Consider the following 26,118-nt stretch of genomic DNA (forward strand, 5'->3'; position numbering starts at 1 on the left):
GCTGCTAAAATAGAAGTCTTAATTATTTCCTCTATTATGGCTAGTGAGAACAATCCAACATGGAATTAATATCTTCCTCCAAGGATTTATGGCCAGTTAGCATTTTGTTGCCTTTTATTCTGTCCATAAGAGTGCATATAATGAGCTGCTTCTGAGAAATGAAATAGCTTGAGCATTTCATAATGTAGTGACTGTGATTTGAGTCATTAAGCTATTATACTGGCTTGGTTTCCAAAAGGAAGGTTTGCTTTATTTGTGACCTCCAGAATAAAACGGTAGGGATGGGTCAGAAATCCTCTCTTACTAACCATTTAGCAAATCAAGGCATTAAAACTTTTACCGAAAGTCCTTTAACAAAAAATTTTGGAGGTGATAGCCTTAGATTGGATAGCTTTTTATCTCTTTTACTTTTTTCCCTCCATGGGGAATAAGGCTGAAAAATACCTCAGTATATATAAATATACATATATATAATATATATATATATATTTTTTTTTACTTATGCCACAAAATAAATACAGATTTTCTTCAGTGTACTCTGAGATCTTCCCCAATAGCCTTGTAGACAAAGGTACTTTTCTAGTTATCTGGAAGTCAGAGGTACAACTAATGGCTCAGTACTTTCTGTTTTCCCTTCCAGGATGAGTATTAATGTAGAGTTAGGGTCAAGGATCTCAGTGAAAGAATGCCTATGAATCCTTGACATGAAAGTGTACAATTTACTGGGGTAATCACTTCGCAGATCATGAAGAATTTAGCTTCTTCAATCCAGCAGAAAGCCTGTGGACAAAGTCTAGGGTGGCTTTCAGTCTCTGGGAACCACAGAAGCTAGGTGGCCTCCTCACTTCCACTGAGGTATTACATCTATGGCTAACTGACACTTAGTCTAATCTCATAGTGGTTGTTCTTTCCCTAGTCTGCAACCAAACTCCAGCTATATAATTCTGAAAAAGAAGAGAATTTCAAAACACTATACCCCAAATTATAAACTGTAGTGCCTATTGCTTTTCCTTGAACTTGGGGGTTCAAAAACATGAAACAAAAATAACTTTCTGCATTTAAATTGTAAAGTAGAAAATCCTTCAAGGATAAAGGATGAAAGTAGAGGTGATGATATTAATTTAAACCTGAGCAATTCACTACATGTGCTGTATTATAGAAATGTCTACAGACTAGCCAAAAACTGCATAAATCCCCATTGTGGAGCTTGTTTAAGACTGAGAAAGTCATACTCATTTATTTATGAACAGTGACTATGACAGTTTCTCTAGGGGGAGAGAAATGACTATTGGAAGTTCCTTTTAGGAGCCTTGGAAATTTGGGCTCTCCATTCTTCTTCCATCAAGATTTTTAGTACTTGCTTTCCCTAAGGGTCTTTTGCATCCATCTACCTGGACAGATACTGCATTTTCTCAGACTCTGGGGAGGTGACTGAGATCATGGGCTTTGAGTTCAGTTCTGAGCCCAAAACCAACCAGCAAGTTATCTACCTCCCCAATGCTTCAGTATTCTCAATTATAAAATAGAAATAACAGTAGCTTGCTTCACAGGGTTATTTAATGCAGATAATTCAGGGTGTGACATATAGAAAGAACTTGATACACCTTAGTACTCCTACTGCTAACACTACTAAAATTCTCTCAATTAAACACTGCTCATTTATATTTGCTTTGAAAAGGTCGTTGTTTAGTTAAAACTCTGCCATGAATTAACTCCTTACAAAGACTATCTAATCTGACTGCATTTTGCCTATTTGCCAAGCAAGTTGCCAGCAAAAGCTGCCAACAAAATGCACTGATTTCATGAAATCAGAATGTTACAAAAGTTACTCCAAATGTAACTGGAAAAAAATTTTATCTTTAAATTAATGTTGAGGATAGTCTGCACTGTTTGAAGGTTAGATTTATGGAAGTCCCTCCTGTTTTCTTTAGTTTGAACATAAGACAAACAGAAGAAAAAAATGTTGCTGAGATATATATGTCCAAATATATACACACATACATATATGTACACACATGTGTATACCTCTAAACTGATACATATGCATATTCATACCTATAAATGGAGAGATACACCTATATACAACAGCTACAACTTTAATTATCCACCATGAAATACTTTCTTTAAAATAAAATAAAATAGAATAATTTAATTTAAATTAATTAAAAAGTGAAGATGGGGCTTCTTTCCATGACGACAGTATACTTGTGACCCAGAGAGTTCACTCCCAGTGGGGTCAGGAACGTGCAAGTGCCACCTCCGGATGTGCTATGTATAGCAGTGCTGTACATAGCTACGTTCACGAGCCTACAAATAACGTGTCTGCAATGAGTTTCAATGCTTCTTCCCTTTGCAGACAAAGCCCACTTCAATGGCACCATTGTACTCATTCGTGGGGTCTGCAATACAAGACCCATGTCTTTACTGGGAGTAGAGCTTTGAAACACCTGGAGTCTCTGACCATTCATCTTTTCCCCAGCAGCCCTTTGACATCTTTGGTTTCAGTTCTGCCACGTCCAGCTATCATTTGACTGAAATCAATGAACATGAGGACAACTAGGGACCCATCTAGCTGGCACTGAAAGAGACTGCCTGACTACTGGAATATTATGAGTCAGTAATGTTGAAGAAAAAGAAGTTGGCCAGACTTTCTTCTCCTCTTTAAATGTTTTTCATTTAGGGGCACCTGGGTGGCTTAGTCAGTTGAGCGTCCAACTCTTGGTTTTGGCTCAGGTCATGATTTCAGAGTCCCTGGATCGAGCCCCTCAATGGGCTCCATGCTCAGTGGAGAGTCTCCTTGAGGATTGTCTCCCTCTTCCTCTGCCCCTCTCCCTGCTCTCTCTCTCAAATAAATAAATATTAAAATAATATGTTTTTCATCTGAAAGTCCAGCAAAACGTGGCAACAGAAAGAGTCCTGGATCATTTCCTAGGGCTCCTAAATACACACTGCTTCCATTTCTCAAGTTCAAAGAATGGCATGATCCTGATTCTACTTTTTAGAATTGGATTTGACTTACTTGCTGATGTCAGTCAGACAATGATGACTCCAAATAACCCGATGACTCCAGAAGCAGCAGCAACAATAATAGTAAGCCCTGGATTAGTAGTTAGGAGTTTGGGGTTCTACTCTGTGCTTCGCCATAACTGTGGGATGTTAGACACAATCCCTTTCTTCTCTGAGCCTCCCTCTTCTCATCCATTAAAAAAAGGAGGTAAACTTGGAGCTGTCAGAAATTATTTCTAAATATTTTTAATCTAAATAATTTTCCCTAATAGGGGAAAAATAATGAGCAAGAAATTTTTTAAAAGATTTTATTTATTTATTTGGAGAGAAAGAGAGGATGAGTGGAGGGTGAGGGGCAGAGGGAGAAGCAGCCTCCCCGCTGAGCAGGGAGCCCGATGTGGGACTCGATCCCAGGACCCTGGGATCATGACCTGAGCCGAAGGCAGACGCTTAACCACTGAGCCACCTAGGAGCCCCAAGAAATTTATTTAAAAATTATTTACAGCTCTTTAGAGAGGATATTTTATAAAACAGTATCATTGTATGCACTTTTTCCCCAAGAGGGGGAGGTAGATGAAGATGATTTTTCCTTCTTAGAAGACTAAGAAAATCTAGAGAGCAGGGTCTCATACTCTGGCCATGACGACTGATATTCTTAATAAAATTTCTGTTTTTCTGCTTGACAAAATGCAATTACTATCTCTATGAAAATGCATTAAATCAATTAGGAAATCTGAGTAAAAATTGATATTTTATTATTTGATAGACTACATTTCAGTGAAGGATGGCTACTTGATTATTTGCTTGTTTAATATCCTGTGGTAAAACTTTAGGAACAGAAGAAGAAGGCAAAATTAATGAAACCCTTCCTGTCTAAATTCATTATAAGCTAACATTATCCTTTGCCATTTTCCCAATAACAGAACATACATAGCAGGAGGTGGTTGAATTGCCTCTGCTTCCTGCTGAATTTTTCTTTAAGAATGTGAATATTTAATCAGAAGTGACATGTTTTTGATCTAATGTTACATATGGGAGGTGTATGGGCATTTGAAGTCAAGGCCTCCCCCTCACATCAAAAGACAAACAGCTATTTTTAGATGGGTCAGCTATTACTGAAAGACTAAGTCATTCTTTCTATAAGAACTGGCCTAATAAAACCAGCATCAGTACATCTCCAGAGCCATTTATTTAACCAATGAGACTACAAAGTATAACAGCACAACTAAAAGATTATAAATTGTGCCACAAATAGCTTTGTCACTAAAATAATAAGTAAATTTTAAATGGTAGTCCTATATTTTATAGCAACAACCACATATTTCTCACCTTATATATCAAAACCTTAAACCATATCCTATATGGGATAAAGAAATATATCCCAAATATGTCCCATAATGGCTAAACAATGACAGGGAGGAGGGTTTTGTTGACATGCAAACATGTTTATGATATATCCATTGTTATAGAAAAAAATTCAAATCACAAAATAGTTTGTATAATGTAAATCTGCTTTTATAAAAAACTCCCTATATGCTTTTTTACTAGAAAAGTATCTGGAAGACTATAAAGCAAGGTACAGGTAGTGGTTATCTCTGGGTGGTAGAATTAAGGGTAATTTTATTTTCATAACTGCATTTTCTAAATTTTTAATAATAAATGTGCATCACCTCCTGATAGGAAAAGTGTTTTGTCTTCATTATGTTTGTTGAAGAGTTTTTAATATGTGATAAAATGCTTATGATAATGCTTATAATAATATGCAGTCCAATTTGGATTCAGATTCTAAATGTTAACAAAATGTACATTGCTATATTCAAAAAAGATGTCATCATTTGATAATTCAGGTTTTCTTGTATACCAAAATGTAATGATTTTGTTTTCTTTTTTTTTTAATTTTATTTATTTATTTGATAGAGAGAGACACAGTGAGAGAGGGAACACAAGAAGGGGGAATGGGAAGGAAGAAGCAGGCTTCCCGTGGAGCAGGGAGTCTGATGTGGGGCTCGATCCCAGCACCCTGGGATCATGACCTGAGACGAAGGCAGACGCTTAACAACTGAGCCACCCAGGTGCCCCCTGATTTTGTTTTCTTAATCAGATTTTTTCAAGTAGATAAATATAATTGTGAAATAACTGAAATATCATGTTAAATACTGCTGTATGCATAATGAGATGGGAGTATATATATTTAAAAATATATGTGCCATATATTAGCAAAATCATAGGACTATGGGATTTGGGGAGCTAGAAAAAAATTTAGAAATCACTTAAATGAGTAATTATAAGAATCATTAATTGTAAGACAAGGCCTCCTAATTTTCTGCCTATTGTAAATATTCATTTACTGTTGAAATCTAACACATATCTCCAATTTCAAGTAAATAACAGTCTAAATTCTATCTATGTAACATTCTTTATAATGTCAATATCAGATTAAACCTGATTTTTACCTGCTAGGGCTTTAGCTGGATTCATTAACAAAATCCTACATTTTCTGTATCATTTTCCCTTGAAGTGTTCTGAAAATGATTTGATTGGGCCAATCTTATTTGTGAACAATATATAGTTAATCTGTTTGAAATATTTCCTTTGTAAATTGCTAGGAATTCTTCTGCCTCGTCAACCGGAAAGTCGTTTGTCACCATTTATCCAGCTGGGTTACTCCTGAGAAAATATTCTTCCTCCTCCAGCTATATCTCCTGACAGAAATCTCTAAATAGCATTGTTAAAGACAAGAGGTATTTGATTTTACGATCAAATTGGTGTAATTGAGCTATCAACCAGTCAAGAGTGAAGGTGAGAATCTACATTCAAAGATTTCATTATTCTTTAGCCACAAACTATAAATTTAAGTTTCAAAAAGGCATTGTTCATAACTTTGGTTAGTTATTCCTGTATCCCATAGATCTTTTTTTTTTTTAAGATTTGATTTATTTATTTATTTATTTATTTATTTATTTATTTATTTATTTGCCAGAGACAGAGAGAGCGAGTGAGAGTATAAGCAGGGGGGGAGCGGCAGGAAGGAGGAGAAGCAGGCTCCCATGCTTAGCAAGGAGCCCAATGCGGGACTCGATCCCAGAACCCTGGTATCGTGACCTGAGCCGAAGGCAGACGCTTAACTGACTGAGCCACCCAGGTGTCCCTGTATCCCATAGATCTTATAAATAAGTTGAGAAACTAGACACACAATGAAACATGATGAGGAAAAGGAGAGTCTTTTTAAGAAACTGTGCAATACTGGATTAAATAATTACTCTGTGCATGCTACAAGCGAGGCCCTGGGTTGGGGCTCCAGGGCAGCTTTTACAGGTGGTCATGCCACTTGGGTCTCAAGCCAGGCATCCATTTTCCTTGCTCCAGATTGTGTGCTACCGAATGCAATGGCTAGGGTTAACTGACTTCAGTACACATTTTCTTTAGTGGTTTCCTTTTTCATTCTAGATATGCCTGGGCTAGACGTTTCCCATTCTCTTCAATCCACCTGCTCACTCTTCTGGTTCTACACAACAGACCTAGTGCCTTACTTCACTGAATTGTGAAAAGATAACTGAGGTGAAATTCTACAATATAAAATGGCTGACTTGATACGTGAAGCTTTCCCTTTGCCAGCCTTCAAATGCCCCCACATTCATTCATTCATTAAATAGTAACACTGAACACCTATTATCTACTACTCCAAATATATAATTTCATTTTCTAGTCTGATGTTAGATTATATATTCTTTTAGATTCATTAATTATTGATTCAGAGGATGACTGGGTTGTAAAAACATTGGTATCATCTAATTTACCCCTCTGTTTTATATACAAGGAAATTAAAACCTGGATAAGATACTCAAGGTTCAAAAAGAAGTTTGTACAAAAGTCCAAACTAAAACCCAAGTTTCACTATCATTATGCTTTGTTAAGGAAGTTGGTTGTATTGCCTACTTGTGTCCCTTTGTGTATCTGAGCAACATTAAAACTTTGTTCTCTGAACCTCTAATACAATTATCAACCAGAAGAGCACTGGGATAATAGAGAGTAAGCTACTAACCTGTGCTTTTGTGATGGGGAAACAAACATCCAATCAGAATGAAAACCATTAAAACCTAGCCTGTAACAGTAGCACCTAAAATAGTCCATATTTCTAAATCTCAGTCTCCATTTCCTGAGCTCCTCAAAGCCACTCTACCTTAATGCAAGTTTGCTGAGGGGCTGCGGTATTGCTATCCTCAAAACTTTTGCTATCCAAACACAATACATCAGCATGAATGTACTCAGAGCTCCTGCTATGTACACTCAGACACAAAGGGAGGAGGATACTCCACTCACGCAGGAGGACAACTGATTTCATAAGGAGGTTATCAAGGTTTTAACTGAAGGGCTCTGACCACTCCTTCCTGGGTTATGACTTAGCCTCGTTGTCTATGGTCATGGATCCCACCCTCTGAGCCACACATCCTTTGAAATGAGATGACCTCATTTTCAGACACAGCTCCTGAAAGTAGATGTCATGTATAGAAGATTATCTACCTCCAAGAGATTAGAAATATCATTTCTCGGCTACAGACTCTTAAATCTTGAATGATATTTCCTGGATATTAGAATCAGATATTCCTGAAACATAACATTTTCCCTTTTCCAAATTTTATCATTAAAATTTTCAAACCTACAGACAAATTGAAAGAACAGCAAAATGAACACCTCTATACCAATGACAAAATTAAACAAGCATTGGGGCACCTAGGTGGCTCAGTAGGTTAAGGGACTGATTCTTGATTTCAGCTCAGGCCATGATCTCTTGTGAGACTGAGCCCTGCGCTGGGCTCTGCACCGGGCGTAGAGCCTGCTTAAGAGTCTCTTTCTCCCTCTCTCTCTGCCCATCCCCCCTTCTCCTTTTCTAAAACAAAAAGAAAAATTAAACAAGCATTAATATTTTGCATACTACTTTCTCCTTCTTATGTTTTAATACCTGAGCATTTCACTAAAGTAAGCCCTACAAAAGAAGCTTTCCCAGATCCTCTGAATGTTCTCTTCTCTGGCCCCCTTGGCCCTGCCAATGTGTGTGGATCTCAATGGGAGAGGAGTTTAAGGGTAAGTAGGAAAAGAGACTTTATGAAACCAACCCTAGCAATGGTAATTTTAGTTGAATTCCTTTTACTTATACATTGCAAATGAACCTGGAGTTGAGAAGAGAATATGTGGTCTGCATTAAATTTCTAGCCATGGACCAAATCATTCTATGATCAATCAGTAAAAACTGGAATAGGATACTTGTAAATTTCCTGAAAAACCTTGTTATCAATTTCAAAGTCAGAATTAACAATACACCTGATAAAATGATTACAATTCATACGCCTTCTCTGTCTAGTAGTGTTAATTTCATACATGTGAGATGTGTTCAAACCCTTTGTTGGAAGAGGGGATAGGAGAGCGATGATTTCTCATTGTTGTGAATTTGAGTTACAGCAGTGTCATATAGTCAGTCTTAATGATAAGAATGAACAGTCATCCATGTTTTTGTCTGGTTATATAATGATATAACAAAGCCATATTTATCATCTATATTGGTCCTCTCTTTTCTTCTCAATTCCAAAGACATCCTGATTATTGATTTTCCCATCCATTCAACTTTGCATACATGAATGCAGAATTGACAAACTTTACTGAACGTGTTTATGGTGTAGGTGCTTGGTCAGTGCTGGGTATACCAAGGAGAATACAACTTGTTCTCTGCTTTCGAGGTGTGTGTTCCACAGAAATGGGAAGAGCTCAGGGTAATTTCTGCATGACTGCTGTGCAGATTAAGTGATTTGCTGAGCAAATGCCTCCAGCACTGGTTCTGGTGTTTAGCAGAAACTTACCACTTGCCAGTCCTCCCCCTCATTCATTGCCAAGTGGGTGTTATTTCTATGCCTCCTTCTGCCTTCTTCAGGATTCTGACCACTCTCTGTGCTTAACTCTTAAAAAGTGTCAACTACAGCCTCTTTTGAACCCCCATCTCCCACACAGCCTGCATGGTCACCCTCTCATCAAGGTCTTTGAGATTCTAAATGTTTTACAGTTCATTCCAAGTGGTAACTTTAGCACAATGTATCCGCTAACATAATTCTTTCAATTAGTGCTCTCAAAGTCCACTGTTTTGGTGGAATCTTTGCCGACACTGACAATTTTTCTCTCTGCTGTTTGTCTATTTTCTAAGACATGCACGTGAGCCTGCCCATATCCAATCTATCTCCTTACCTCCAGTGGCTGACAGAGTACACACATGACTTCTCCGTGCCTCACTCTCACCCACTTTCCCTTGATAGCCAAATGCCACTCTCTCTAAAAATATGAGCAGCAAAGAAGCTGGTTCATAAGCACCTAAGACAATGTGCCAGTCACACACACTGAATATATCAGACAATGAAAACAAGACATGACAGATAAGAAAAATGTGGAAGTGAGAAGCATCCCAGGGTAGTGGTTAAGACCTGTGGCTCTGAACTTGGATCTGAATTCAATTCTCATCTTTGTAGCTTACTTGCTTTGTGATTTTAAATGTCAGCCTCAGTTTCCTCATTTGAAAATAAAGATCATAACAATTTCTAACTTAGGAAGTTGTGTAAGGATTAACTGTAACAATGCATGGAAAACATTTAAGTCAATATCTGACCCTTATCCCCTAATGAATGAATAATACTATTGTTACTACTGTCATTATTATGATAAGATAACCACACATGTGTGTAAAACAGAACTGATCAGAGACATTTGAATGTTTCAGAATTTAGAGTTTCTTCCCAATAACACAGAGGAATACTTTATATTATAATAATGTAATTTCTCAGAGTAAGATAGATATCTTTTTCTCCATTTTCTTTCAGGAAACCATCTATTGCTTCTAATACAAAATAATCTTTAAAAGAAGAAACTGTCTTATTTTACAATTCATCCTCACCTTAACAGCAGAGCATCACAATTACTTTCCGACATAACAGTACATTGAATAGTGTAAATTTATTATTAACAAACAGGGGATAACAACTATTTATTTGCAAGTCTGATTGCCCCTTGGAGGGTAAGAAGGCACAAAAGCCTTCCTATCATCAAAGGACCAGACCCAATTCATGCAGCTTAGGAGCAATTTATGAAACAGAGCATCTGCCACGCTCAAACAAGTATTCAGCATTCAATTTTTTTTTCCATTTTAAGGAAGCCCTATATCTCAACTATTTTGATTGTTTATCCTTACTCTTTGAAGAAAGTAGCTTTAGGATCAGCAGCTGATATTAGAAGATAATTCAGAAAAACTTATTCTTAGCTAGGGCTAAGTCCCTTTGTAAACATGTTCCCCTAAGCTTTCAGATGTCTACTGGATAGGAGATTTAACTGCTTATGACAGAATTTAAGGAGAAATAAGGAAAACAGCACAATATTTCCCTCCAATAAAAATCAATAACTATTTCATTCAGGAAAAGTTCAATTTTGAAATGGACACTACAAACCTGAGGCCATAAAGAACTGTCCCATCTGGATGCAGGCGTATCATGCGGTTCTTGACAGTCACTCCGTGTACAAATGACTTCTTATCATTCAAGAAGTAGGTATCAGGCACCCAGAGCTGATCTGCCACTCTGTTGTCCAGAGTCAAGTTTAAAGGTATTACATTATAGGACAGTCTCTTATCTCTCCAGGCTTGCTGGAAGTACATTGTCAAGGTATAATCCTGTAAATATGAAAAGAAAATGGTTATTTTGTACCCAAAGAGACTTGGGAGATAGGCAAACACTCTAGTATTCATAAGAAAAGAAAATATATACAACCACACACTAGAAACGTATACTATTCACATATAGGCAAATATTAATTTATTAAACCCTTTCTTACTGAACACCCACTATGTGTCTGTCAGGCACCATGGCAGGCACTGTAAATATGGAAATGAGGAGAGCATATCCTAGTGAAATTTATTATATATTACCCAGGAAGAAAGATGGTAAGGAATAATTAGTGAATTAACTAGTCTTTCCCAAAGTGGGGTACTTATAATTGTTTTAGGTGGGATACAAATGCAATTGTAAAAAAGTGGTTAATTTGTTATAGCAGTAATTGTCAGAGTTTGTCGAGGAGAATCCTAACCAGTCTAATCAAGGTGGATTTCCCAGGAGAGGTGACATTTACACTGAGACTTATGTAGCTTCTTGGCTAAACAATATTAGCTCAGTCAGTATTTCATGAGAATTTTAATCCCAGGATTCTGAATCATCAGGAGGCTCTTAGCTTTTGAGAAACAATGAGTTGTTATAAAGAGAGCATTGGCCTTGGGGTCCCAGATCTGGCATTTCTCAATTGTTTCTAGCATGTAAATTTATACAACTTCTTTTGCTTAATTTCCATTAACTATAAATGGGACTTTTAATACATACCTGATCTAAGCAGAAGATTGTTATGACAAATGTACAATTCAAATGCAATTTGTAAATTACAAAAAGTTATATATTATGAATAAAGCATTTACATATATATTGTGACATGTTTTATCCATTAGAGGCCTATGGGTACAATGTAATTGCTCCTTCACCCTCATTTGAATGACTTAATGAAAGACCAAATATTCATTTCAAAAGATAATTACCATTCTATTTTAAAATCAGTTCACAATGCTCTACTTGAGGGTTTCTGAAAAAACCAGAATCATGTATTAATCATCTCTGCAACCTGAGAGCTAGCACTGTCCTAGGCACAAATAGTGAATGAATGAATGAATGAATACAATAAGGTACACCTACTGGAGTTCTGTACGTATCTGCATTCTTTTGTATAAGATACACAACTCAATCTCTGTGAAGTCCCTAAGTTTTTCCAACCCTTATTGAGATTTATACATCCTAACTTGGTTATATAATTCTAAAATATAACTTGTAATATATTACCTGCTAAAAACATTGAACAGTTTGAACAGGAAAAGTATACACAAACAATGAATCATGGAACACTACATCAAAAACTAATGATGTAATGTATGGTAATTAATATAACATAATAATACAAAATTTTAAAAATTGAAAATTTGATTATTATCTCTATTAGAAGATAAAATTATTTATGCTTCTTTGATCATAAACCCTGTTAAGATTTAGGGGAGATAATACTGCTTGGAGGTGCTGGAATTTATCAGTCAGCTGAGATGTGTTTGGACACAGAAACTGTATTCTCTTTGGGGCTAAATAAATGGTACCACTGTGATAACCAGAACCATATGTTAACTCCTGTTATTTGTCAGCAAGGCAAAGCCTGCTAAGAAATGCACCCAGACAGACCCTAGTAAGTTTGCTGTCACATCAATTTTCACTTCATTTATTTTTAAATGACACATCAAATGACACTGTCAAGAGTAGAAGAAACTCCTGAATCTAAATAAATGTTATTGGACTTAAGAAGAAAGAGTGGTTCTGTGTTCCATCCTCTCTCCCAAGCTTCCATCCACCCAAGATAAAGCCGTTGAACATTCACATAAAAAAGTAAATCCTTTACATTTAACAACCCCACCTTTTGGAAGTTGTCTCACAACTGGTTTATTCAAACTGAAAAAACAAAAACAAAAATAAAAACAAATAAATAACTTTTGGATGCTTCTCAATCCATGGCATCACCATGCAAGAAGGACTTAGATAATCATAACTAAAACCAATTGACTTTGAATGTTGAATAAGATGCAGTAGCCCACTACAGGCTATTTTTCTCACTAATTACAACGAAATATCTTGGAAATAATTTTTAAAAAAAGAAAAAAAACCTACCTAAGGACTATGCAAAGTAAGAATAGTATGTAGATTGGGGAGGGAATCAAAATGTGAAGAAAGACCATTCCATTGGTGAGTTTATTGTTTTATTTTTTCTCCCTCTTTTATCTCATTAAACACAAACACACAAAAAACCCGAAGCAAATGAATGGAGAGATATACCATATTCCTGGATTTGAAAAGTATTGTTAAGATGTCAATCTCCCCAAACTAATCTATAAATAAAAGAACAAACTCTTGAAATATGCAACATCATCAATATTTTTCAAATACAGAATATTAAGTAAAAGAAGCCAGATTCAAAAGGATACATATTATAGGACTCCCATTTATACAACATTCTGTTAAAGGTAAAACTATAGGGGCAAAGAACAGATTAGTAGTTCCCTGGGATTCAAGATGGGGAAAAGGTTGACTACAAAAGGTCAGCATAAGGGAATGATTTGGGATAATAGACTTGTCCTGCATCCTAATTGCAGTGGTGGTTACATGACCAGGCATTTGTCAAAACTCACGGAACTGTACACCAGAATGAGTGTATTTTTTATGTAAGTAAATTTAAAAAAATGAAATCTAAAACTGCTTAAAGAAAACATAGTCTGTAGGGTCAGACACATCCAGGTTCATACCCTAGAAATTTTCATTCCTCTGTTGTGACCTTGGGTGAATCCTCTCATATTTCTGCACCTGCTTTCAACTCGGAAGAATAACTAAAGTTAATTAAATTAGAAATTGGGGTAAACAAAACTGCTTTGACATCTGTGGGGAAAAGCAGACTAATGCTACAAAATAAGTCTCTTCTGTGCATACTGGGGGGACAAACAGTCCCATCAGGATGGGCTGAAAAGACTCCCACTAAGTAATTATAAGCTCACAATTCCTCACTGGTTTGATGAAGCAGCTGGACTAGGCAGCCCCTAAGGCTGCTTCTAGGAATAAAATAATTCCATTCTGAGAAATGTTTTACTGACTTTGTGTTCAAATGCATGTTGTCACTTTAAAATCTTTTAAATGTCTAAAATATTTCTTATATTTGTTTTTTGCTATCTTTGTAATTTGTTTTCTAATAACCAAGATTCAAGTTTTTCCTGGTTTTTTTTTGGCTTAGTCTTCTAGAAAATGTATCATATGAAATAATTTCTGTGTCTTATTAACTGTTTTAAGTTTATTATTTTGCAAATTGCCTATTCATGCTCTGAATATTTTTCTGCTTGAGTGTTTACTGCTTGTTCTTGGATATTTCAAGATAGATAGATATAGATACAGATAGAGATATAAGTAAATGATATAGGCATAGATACAGATAAAACATTCTTACTTTGCTATTTTCTTTTAAATTTCTTTTCATATTTATCTTAACTTAAGATAAAACCACACTAGTACAGAGTTTCACACAGCTTCCTCTAAAATTAACATTTTGCAAAACCACAGAACGATATCAAACCAGGATAGTAACATTAATGTAATACTATTAACTAAACTATAGACATTATTAGAACACCACCCATTTGTTCACTAAGGTCCTTTTACTGTTCTAGGATCCAATCCAAGATACCACCTTGCACTTAGTTTTTATGCTCCTTAGCCTCCTTCAATCTGTGGCAGTTCCTCTTTGATGATATTTATGCTTTGAAAGAATACCAGTCATTTATTTTGTTGAATGTCTCTCAGTTTGAGTTTGTCTGATGCATGCTTATGGTCAGATTGTTTATATAGTTTGGGGAAGAATATCACCAAAGAAGCATTATATAAGGGGTACATGAATGATGTCCATATATCTCATTACTTGTGATATTAATCTTGAACAACTGATTAAGGTTGTATCTGCCAGGCTTCTTCACTGGGCAGTTAATGTTTTCCTGTGTAATAAATAAATCTCTTGGGGTAGACACTTTAGAACTGTGAAAGCAGTAAGATTATTAGGTTGCCTTCTATAATTACTCTAGTCATTTGCATGCTTTCCAGATTTCTATTTTTCTTCATTCACCTCAACCTGAATTGATGTATTCAATCCGTTGACAATGCTTAACTATTAAAAGACAAACCAAAAGAAGTAAATACCAACATAAGCCATTTAATGTGTTTTATTATTAAATAATAAGAACTATCTTCTTGAGGATCATTCTGTCTACCTCTTTTCACAAACTAGTGGAATTGTTCTGGATCCTGCTCTCAGCTATAGACTTTCACTCTGCATGTACGGGTGCAGTATCTTTTCCTATCTCAAGCCTGCAGATTGCACTTTGTGGTCTATATTCATACATGCGCCTGATTTGCTGCTCCACTACAAAGCTTCAGCATTCTCTCTACCTTCATTTATCTCTACGGTTTTCCATATGCTTTTTTGTTCTCTGGAGGCCTCACCCTTTCTAATCAGTGGAACTTTATGTATGCGAGAAAAATAAATGTAATTACATCATTTCCCAACCTTTTATGTCCTTTTTCTTGGTTTTTTGTTTGAGGTAACAGATAGTGGGGTAGGGGGCTGGTTTCACATGTGTTTACTCTGCCATCTGAGGACATAAAGACACCTAACAGTTAATTTTTCAATGATCAGGGTTTAAGGCTTATTTTCATCAGTGATAGTGTGTGGGTTGTTTAATTTGCTTTACTTATTGGAACTACATTCTCTAAGCTTGACAATAACTGCTGTTTCTGTGCTAAAATATTGAGCTTTGGTGATTAATCTTTTTTCTTGAGATCTTCTAGATAATAGTTTTGCCTCCTAAATTAGATATTTTCAGAGAAAGATCTCTCTCTCTCTCTGCTTAGGCTTTCATATTTTTAAAAGAAAATAAAATTTTCAGCTTTATTTTAGTTACCTCTTGCTGAAATAATAACTGTGCCTAATCTATTATCATCTGTTATTTTCCTTTAATGTATTATACTAGGTCAAAATTGAGGTTTTAAGCTAAGAATCTGAGTTTCTGTCTTTTGTAAGACAGAGCTAATGTTTTTTAAGGCAGTAGTAAAATCTGTGATTTAGGAACTATGAGCACAAGTTTAATTTAATTTAAATACAATGCAAGTTTCATGTCAATAAAACTCCATGACAGTTTGTTCAACATAGCACATTTATCACTTTTATTATCATTCTGGGCATAGTCTTTTAATTTGGGGCATGTTTAGAAAAGTTTTTCATTGTTTCTGCTTGGAAATTCCATTTTCAAAAAATGTCACACAAGAGTTTGAATTCAAAGATTAGGATGCCAAATTATTCCCCTAATTAATAACTTCTGTTTTTACCCCTTAATGAAAAAAAAGACTTTAGATCTAATGTAGAAATTAATACTTAATTAAATACCATAGGAAGACACAGTAAGTACATAGTAAGTGCATTCTCAACATCTTAAGCTGTCACCTCCTTGAGAGCAAAGAATGTTTCTTATTCCTGTGTACATAGACAATATTGTGCATACTTTCTGGTAAACAGTAGAACTACCATTGCCTGTTAAATGGTACAGATTTCCTTGTGAATACGTGGGAATATGTAGAGAGGTCTAAATTATGTATATCTTTTGCTCTGATATTTACATTCCTAGAGATATTTGTAGAAAATAAGCAGTACGTTTTGACAACTTTATCTACAATTACCAAAAGTCTCTTCCTTTTCTGTCTCCAAGACTAAGAATCTAGTTTAAATCACCACCATTTGTGAGTGACTATAATGCCACTCTTACCGTCTCCTTGCTTATAACCCTTGCCTTCACAGGACAGTAGAAACATAAAGCTGTTCATATTTCCCTTGGTTAATATCATCTGGATGCTTTTCATTGCACTTAGAATAAAACCCAAACTTACTACCATGGCCTTAAAGTTCCTACATGACCCAGACTCTGCATGCCTCTCTGATCTCACCTCCTACAACCTCATTTCTTCCCTCACTTCAATGCATTAAGCTCATCTACTTAAGCCTTTTCTCTGTTTCACAAATACTCCCAAGCTCCTTCAGCCTTACAAATTTTGTCTTAACAATCAACTAACTGGAAAAGCTATGTACTTGAGTGTAATTGGCTCTTCCTTGGGACTCAGAGCTCAACTCAAAAATCAAACCTACTCAGTAGACCCTTCCCTGACCATCTTACTCTCAACCCCAGAAGTCCTATCACATACTCCATTTTTATTATGTTTATAGCACCGACCATTTTTTTTAACTAGTCCTATTTATTATTGGCTTGCTTTATTTTTCATCTCTCCCAAGTAGAAGGTACATTCCATGAAAATATGAAGCTTTCTTGAATTTGTTTATCACTATGTTCTCATGTCTAAAAAAGAGTTTAGCAGAGTAACAATACAAGAACTATCTATTGAAAGATGTGAAAGACTGAATGAAAGACAATGCACAAACATTTATCTCTCCAAAATACTTATTTCTGTATTAACAAAAAAAAATTAATAAAGACTATCAGCATGGAACTGAGTAAATACAATAGAGTACAAATATATAATGGAATACATGCTAGAATTAAAAATAACATTGTAAAAATATTTACTGACATGAATAGATGTTCTTAAGATATTATTATGTATTTTTCTTTTTTAAAGAATACTGCAAAACAATATGCACAATATGATCTCATTTTGAAATATATACATATATACTGGGAAAAGGTATCTAAAAGAAAATATAAATATTAACAGTGCTATCTCTGTATCATGAGATGACAAGAGATTTTTAATTCCTTTTGTAATCTGGATTATTTTGTTTCATAAATATAAATTATTTCTTTTTTGCTTTTATTCAAATTCAAGTTAGTTAACATATAGTGAGTGTATTATTAATTTCAGGGAAGAATTTAGTGATTCATCAGTTACATATAACACCCAATGCTCATTATATAAAGTGCCCTCCTTAATACCCAACACCCAGTTACCCCAGCCCTTCCAGCAACCCTCAGTTTGTTTCCTTAACAGTCTCTTATGGTTTGTTTCCCTCTCTATTTTTATCCTATTTTATTTTTCTTCCCTACTCCTATGTTCATCTGTTTTGTTTCTTAAATTCCACCCATGAGTGAATCCTATGGTATTTGTCTTTCTCTGACTTATTTTGCTTAGCATAATACCCTCTAGTTCCACCCACATCACTGCAAATGGCAAGAGTTCATTATTTTTGATGGCTGAGTAATATTCCATTACATATATATATCATACTCACAACAAAAACTATATAAATAAATAATTCCTTGTTGAATTAAATTATATAAATAGAATCTAATGTTAAAAATATGTCTTTACTTTCTGCATATTTTAGAGCTCAGCATAAAGGAAAAGGAAATATACTTACAGTCATAAATGAAAAATTCTCAGCCTTTGGGCTTGCTATTAACAAAACACACATCTCCTTTGTATTGATCAAGGGATTTTATCTAGAATCACACAAGAAGTAAGACCTTTAAGTGGTAAACCATTTTTCCATCCCAGGGAAATTCACAGCTAAGCCATCATTGAGAAGTGAAAATCCATTCCTAATTTTCCCCCTAAATACCAAAAGAGGAGATCCCAGACTCTTCCTCTGACAGTAATATCAGTCTTCTTCATACTAACCATTAGGAAATTTCATTTTATTATTAATGTAAAGGCTTCATATCTGTTCCTTGTTTAATATTCAGAAGAGATGAACACACACACACACACACACACACACACCACCCTCTATACTGCAATGGGAGTTTGAGTCAATGGATTCTTCCAAAAAGCTTTCAAAGAGACTTCATTGTTTATAAATTCTAAACTCCTCTTTGAGATCTGTTCTACTCACTTCATCTCTCTGCATCTCTGTTTCTTCATCCAAAGTGAACAGAAATTGAGAGCTTCAGAGTTTTCAGAGTTTTGAGTTTCAGATGTTCTAGGATTCTGTGTCACTCCATTTTTCTTCAACTAATCATTCTCCTGAACTTTTTGTTTCAACTAAACTTTTTTACCTCCCCAAAACATCCTTACTTTCCATTTTGCTTATTCTTTTGCCCATACTTCCCAAATCTGACCCATTTATGAGGACTCTCCCACTTCTCCCTCTGCCACCATCCACTTTCATCCTCTGAATCCTTTAATGCGGTGGTTTGTAGCATCTTAAGCATTGTTGAATTAAACTGTTACCTACTGTGATGTTGATTAGAGGAGGGGGTAACCTCCCCAACTAAACGGTACTGTGTTCTCCAAAGTCAGAAACCATGCCATCATTTCTTCACAACATGACCTGAGCATCTTGTCTTTAACATAATTGATGCCTTATAAATATTTATTCACGGACACACTAAAATAAAACTTGTTCTCACTTCTTCACTTGTCCTTATGGGTTTCAAATTTTGATTCTTTAACCACCCTTACTAATCATTACTCCTGAATCCACTAAGGAATTTGTTCTCCCCAACTACTGGCATTTGAGAGTGAGTTTTCATACTATCCCTTTCCCACATGTTTCCAATACCCTCAGAGCTACTGTTTTTTGTTTTGTTTTTGTTTTGTTTTGTTTTGTTTTTTCAGTTTTTTATAGCTCCTCTAATTCTACTAGCAAAGTCCCCAGGGCTGAGAATGAGGATTTCTGAAGGACACAATTATCTGTCCAAAGCAGAAAGAACTCAGAGAGAAGTACAAATATTCCCACACAGCCCTTTCCACATCCCTAGCTCTTTAAAATGCTCTCTGTCTTCCACATCTGAGCCCACAAATTGGTGATCCAATTATAGGTCATGGCAATATTTCCACATTTGCAACCTCCTAAACTAGAATGTAATGGAGTAAAACTCAGCCCCGACTTAATAGAAGCCATCACACCAGATGTTCAATTGCAGCATTTCAGAAGAAACACAAGGCTGCAGCTCTGACTAATTGCTAGAGACACATTCAGGACATGAGAGCTGCACCTAAGATCACCCATAAGGGAAATCTAAGTTCAGAAGTGACTGATTATTTTCTTGTATGTGAAACTAAAATGCACATGGTCAAGACAATGAGCTCTTCCACTATTTTGCTTAGTTCACTTTGCATTTTATTATAGACTAAACTTTGCAGTGTTGATGAGACTAATTCCAAGGATGGCTAAAAAACTGAGCCAATATAACTGGTTATCTCTGTCCCTATCTTACTATATTATGCACCCTCAATAGGGAACTCAGTTCACCCTGAGATAATCAACATCAAAATTACACTTTGTATGTATGATTTGTTCCCTATCATTTTGTGCTTTTTTTCTTATTCAGTAAGTTTATCTCAAATTGCTTTAAAGTCTCCCCAATTTTAATACCAAACATTGACCATAGGCTAACACTTTTTACATGCATTATCTCATTAATCATCATAACAGCCCTATAAGTTATGCATTGGATGGATTCACCATTTATTGCTGCTGTGAGATTTTGGGCATGCTACCTAACTTCCCTGAGACATCATGTTCTGTAAAACAAAGTAAATCATAGTCCCTATTAACAAATAAGTTCACTCAAGGAAAGTGATTAGTAGAATGCCTGGCTCAGGTTAATTGTTCTATAAACATTTGCTGTTATTATCATCATTTTTTCATTATCTCCATTTTCCAGGTGACTCATCTGAAACATGTAGATGTGAGGGGCGCCTGGGTGGCTCAGTCAGTTAAGTGTCTGCTCTCGGCTCAGGTCATGATCCCAGGGTCCTAGCGTGGAGCCCCGTATTGGGCTCCCTGCTCAGCAGGGAGTCTGTTTCTCCCTCTCCCTCTGCCCCTCTCCCCGGCTCATGCACTCTCTCACTCTCTCTCTGTAATGAATAAATTAAAAAATCTTAGAAAGAATAAAATGAAACATGGAGATGTGAGTCAATTTTCCAATGCCACTCAGTCAATAATTTTCTAAGTCATGATTTGGTTAGGGAAATCTGACCATGGAGCCCATGTTTTTAGTACTATAATGAGCTACCTCTAGAACACTGATCTTACTGCCAGTTTTTATTTTGAGTCATTATTTCCTAATATTGCTTCTATTCTACTCCACCCCCTCCAAAAATTGAGGGAGGAAATTATATTCCTATCTAGCTAGCTAGCTATCTATCTACAAATTTGCATAGAAGAACAAAGAAACTAGAACAATCATGGGCATACATCAGTTATTTCTCGAGGGGAAAAGGTAAATGTTGATCCCTGAGAATTCTCTGGGATTTGAATACTAAAGTTGTGTATATATGAACATCTTCCTGAAAAGACACAGAGAGACTCAATTTTACATCAAAGGTGATTGCCTCAACTCCCTCTGACCCTGCAGAATGATTAAAATAGCTTTGGTTTTGGCAGAGTGTATACCTTACTACTGAGAAGCCCAAGGTAATCAGAGGGACTGTAGGGTACTATCTGTTGTAATGCACTTACTCAGAAATAATTCAATTGGAAAACTATTTTCAGCAAACTAAAGCATGCTCAGCTTAGATAAAAGGGAGGGAAAATAGTAAGTGCTGTTAAGGATGTGGAGAAATTAGAACTCTTGCATACTCTTTGTGGGAATGTAAAGTAATACAGTTGCTGTGGAAAAGAGTATGGTAGCTTTTCAAAATATTAAAAATAGAATTACTATATGATTCAGCAATCCCACTTCTGAGTGTATATCCAAAAATAATTGAAAGCAGGATGTTGAGATATTTGCACACCCATGTTCATAGCAGCATTACTCACAATAGCCAAGAGGTGAAAACAACCCAAATATCCATTAATGGATGGACAGTTAAACAAAATGTAGCATATACAATGGATTATTTTTCCACCCTTTAAAGGAAAAAATTCTGGTACATGCTACAGAATGGATGAAACTTGCAGATACTATGCTAAGTGAAACAAGTCAGTCACAGAGAGACAGATAATGTATGACTCTGTTCATATGAGATATCTAAAGTGGTCAAATTCACAAAAACAGAAAATATAATGGTGTTTTCTAGGGAGTGGGAGAAGAAAGAAAGGTAGAGATGTTTAATCGGTATAGTTTCAGTTTTGCAAGATGGGAAGAGTTCTGGAGACTGATGACACGACAATATAAGTATACTTAATACTACTGAAATGTTCACTTACAAAAAGTATATTAAGGACACTTACTAGCTAAGTTACCATGTGCAAAAAATAAAGAATCATTTTATAAAGCAATCACTTGCTTTATAATTTTGGATTTGTGTAGATTTATTTAGTAAACCTTCTACTCTTTACATGGTATTTTGGAAAAATGTAAGAAAAGCTGGAACTATCCTTTCTCCCTCATTTTGCACAAATGCATTGAGTAAAAAAGTAATGTTACAAAGTCTTTGTTGCTATACAATACAGAAAGATCGGTTTGATCAAGTTAATAGGAAAAATTTTACTTGGAATTCATGGATATATTTAAAATCTCCAAGGAAAATTGCATTTATGGCTACTTGACATGACACTATTAAGTTATTTTTTAAAACTCACCTTGAATAACAGAAGTTATATACTTAACACCATTCTTTTTTCAAATCAAACAAATTCATTGAGTTATCATTGATGTAAATTACTACTTTCACTAGATATGATACATCTGATGGTTGGTCTCAAAAGTGATCTTTGAAATTACCAAGTTTTAAGAATTCATTTTCAGCCTACAGCACACTGGCCAGTGGTGCATATTATTATTAAGTACATCAAAATGAAATTACTTACAAGATGCTTCTAGTGTTTTTTGATCTCCCATGGAGTTTTCTACAATGGTGCACTAATCTGTCAGTTACAAAAGAATAACTTTGCAAGAGATTTTAGGGAGAAGGGAATAGGCAAACACATATTTCCACATAGATTTCCATGAGCATTTGTCATGATTGACTATAATGTGTTCATCATATTATGTGTTCTTTCAAATAAATTTGTCTTACCTTATTTATATATACTTGCAATGGGTAGAGCTCATCCTATCTTATTTGGCTATTTTAGTTTTTCCTTTAATTCTAAGCAGTTGATTTTATAGGAAAAGAGAAAATTCCGAGGAAATGACAGAGACAGGAAGTGTTATGTAGACCCTTTTCAATATTTTAGATGCTCATTTTTGTTCTGCTAGGCATGAGATAGGCTCATTCTTTCTGAAGCAGTAGCCTCTGAAGAGATCTGACAGTATTAAAAAGAAAGGACATTTTAAAATAAGTACACATCACTGCTTTCATACTTTTGACAAGCTTGTAGAAGCTGAGAAGGCCAATCTGCAGACCCAGGCTAGAACAAAGAGAATATGCTTAGTCATTGCTTCCAAGAGAATACCTGATGTGTTAAGATGAAACAGAAATGCATATGATCACTTTTGGAGGCAAAGCCAATTTAAAAAAAATTGAGATGAAAGTGGCATTAGGCACAGAGCGTTGCCATTGCCCTGTCTGCATCAGATAGTCTTAATATCTACTGAATGCATCAACAGGCCAGGAGTTCTGAAGTTGAAGTGGCATCCTTCTTTCTTGTGAGTATGACTACCCCCTACATATCTGCCTTCTGCAAGTGCAGAGTCAGAATTTGACAATCCTTTTAAAATTTTGCATCCCTAACACCCCGCCCTAGTCCTGGCCCTGCATGATGTATAAGCATGTTTCTCAGATTTTTAAAAAATATGCTTATTGGTTTTTATTATCATAAAACTGATTATAGAAGATTTGAGTACTACATAAACATTAGGATGAAGAAAATTTAAACAGCTCAAAATACCACTATCTAGAGTAACCACAAACACATTGGACTTTTTCTTCAGGTAATCTTCTCAATGCAGTCCAAATATTACAAATTTATGGTCTTATCCTACACACACACACACACACACACACACACACACACACACTTCAAAATCCTTACAATTTATCAAGCTAAGCCTAGGACTATTTTTTTCCCAGTCCTCCCACCTCCTCTCTCCTCATTGTATTTTTGAAGCTATAAAATACAAGCCAGTACAATGTGTCACTTCCTGAACATAGTGGCCCTTTTTCATCCCTCTATGATCCCGGAAAATGACAGTCCCCAAATGGAAAGAACCAGAACGCCTGGGTCACAGCAAAAAGGAAAGCTGCCTGTGCAAAAAAGGAACATATGCACTCATCTGTTCAATGAGTGAGAAATAAACTTCTATTATGTTAAGCCAGTTACAAAAGCTGGTTTTAGCCTAATGCTGCAGAGAGCATAGATGTTCATCTTTTAAGTTCATGGATTGTGATAGAACTGGAGTTTCAATGACTAGATGACTTATTTCCTGTGCAGTCTCCAACAAGATGAGTCCTGCAGTCTCTGCATACAGCAGAGAATGGTGCCTATCTTGCAAGACTCTTGTAAGAACTGAAGAGTACATGTGTTTCTGAGCCTGGTGCAAAGTAAGAGGTCAGTACTGGCAGTTATTATTGAAGCAAGCAAATCAAACAAATAATCACTGTTCTTAATAGGATAGCCATTGGGTTTTTTTGTACCAAATTTAAATTTTTTTTCATTTCTTTATCATTTTGTATATTGTAACATACCTACTTCTCAAGAAGAATTGAGTGGACTTGAACATGTTTGTCAGGAATCAATGTTGAAGCAAGTTAGATACTCTGCAAGTATAAACTTGGTCAACTTAGGGCCACTGGGGCACTTCATAAAATGCAAAAAGTGTTACTTTCATCCATTAAGAAATGCATGAAAGTTATAGTTTGATGATGAATATAATAATGCTTCTCATTTTAGCATACTTGAGATGATGAAAAAAACATTCTGTCAACTAAGTTAAAGGGCTGTCAATTTGGGTTTTCTAATCAACAGTAAATGTATACTTCCATTCTTGCCCAACAGGAGATATATGACATGAAAAACAAATACTAAAGAGATGAAAAGCAAATATTAAACAGTCTATACATATCTAATAATATAAATATGCATCTAGTTAAGCAACAAATGCATTTAACAAATACTTGGTTACCTATCAAGTATTAAGTACAATGCTAAGTGTAATATACAGGCCCAGTTTGCAAGTACAGTATTTTATATACTAAATCTAGTTTTCCCTGAAAACAAATTAAAGGCAACTGGGTGAACAGAATCACATATTAAATATAGCCATACAGGTGAAAAAGCCTACCGGCAGAATCATAGCGAGAATTAGCGTTAATATACATAAAGGACTTGGCACAGCACAGGAGCTCAATATGTGATCATTATAGTAATTTTTAGCACTTTCTCTTCAATATGTCTCTTTCTAATAATCATGCTTTCTTATTTCTGAAGAGAAAAAAGTTGTCATAGGTGCTCCAGGGCCCTATGACAAACGGAGTTGTTGTGTATCAAAATAAATTTCTGACTTCCCCCAAAGTGAAAATATGAATGGCAGTCTAAAACTATGTTGCACACTTCTATATATGGCACATACATCACTTAGGATAGGCCTGTTTTCTGAATCCTTTTTCCACAGAGAGGAATAGTATCTTACCTTAACCAAAAGCAGAAGCATGTTAACAATTTATTCCATCCCCAAATCTGGTATTACATGGTTAACTTTAATCCATTCAAGGAACTTTAATAATAAAACTATGGCAAGAGTCTTATAAAAAGTTCATGTACTCTGTATGGTGACTAACATAACATAATAAAAAAAAATTCATGTACATTCTGACTCCATGAGTTTTGAGGGTGAAGTTGATGATGAGCTTTTAATACTTAATACCAAACTGAAAATTCATATTCTGGAACTAGAATAATTTGGCCATTCATCTTTCCCATGCTCCAGTTCAAATGATCTAGGAGGCAGCCAATGGTTCCAAATCTCCAAATTATCACAGAGAATCCAATTCCTAGAGCTGGGAGACCCTTGCTCAGTTTGAGTCCAGTCCTCTCAACTTACAGAATAGGAAACTGAAACCCTGAAACTTATAATCCTTCCCACAACCATAAATGCACGTAAGGGCTAAGTGGAGACAGACTCCAGGGTGCCACACCATGCCATCTTGTGCATTCTCCCCATTCTCAGCTTTACCATGCACAATAAGCTTCGATGCTGTCAAACTTTCTCATTAACCATTGAAGAGAAAGTGCTAAAAATGACTATAATGATCACATATTGAGTGGGTGGGAAGATAGCAGGAAAACGAGTCCCTCATGATGTGTGCATTTGTGCCTTGATTTCAGAGATTTAGAAAATGAAACTATACACTTTCTACAAAAGGAGACCTGGAAAACTATTCTAAGTCCAACCAGCAAGTTTCCCTATCTTCTTTTGGTTCCATGAGGTAGAGTTGATTCCTGATTGAAAGAATTTAGATGACTTTATAGCAACATAGTTACTGTGGCAGTTTTCCAAGTCCAGCATCATTCCGTCTCACTTTAATGCTCCTTAAGAATCCCAGGAATCTCAAGAGTGTCTCTGAGGCGGTCTCATGG

At 35.6% G+C, this 26,118-nt stretch overlaps 1 protein-coding gene across 2 annotated transcripts in view; it reads right to left on the reverse strand.

Annotated features, from left to right (window-relative positions):
• GABRB2 (gamma-aminobutyric acid type A receptor subunit beta2) overlaps positions 1–26,118 on the reverse strand; it is a 234,961-nt gene that overhangs the window by 149,476 nt on the left and 59,367 nt on the right. For both annotated transcript variants that reach the window (XM_035013747.1, XM_035013741.1), the window contains exon 4: positions 10,485–10,705. In XM_035013747.1, the coding sequence (XP_034869638.1) occupies positions 10,485–10,705 (221 nt within the window). The remainder of the gene's footprint in view (positions 1–10,484; positions 10,706–26,118) is intronic.

Source organism: Mirounga leonina, unplaced genomic scaffold (genome assembly GCF_011800145.1).
Source record: "Mirounga leonina isolate KUSES-001 unplaced genomic scaffold, KU_Mleo_1.0 Mir_104, whole genome shotgun sequence".
Taxonomy (NCBI): domain Eukaryota; kingdom Metazoa; phylum Chordata; class Mammalia; order Carnivora; family Phocidae; genus Mirounga; species Mirounga leonina.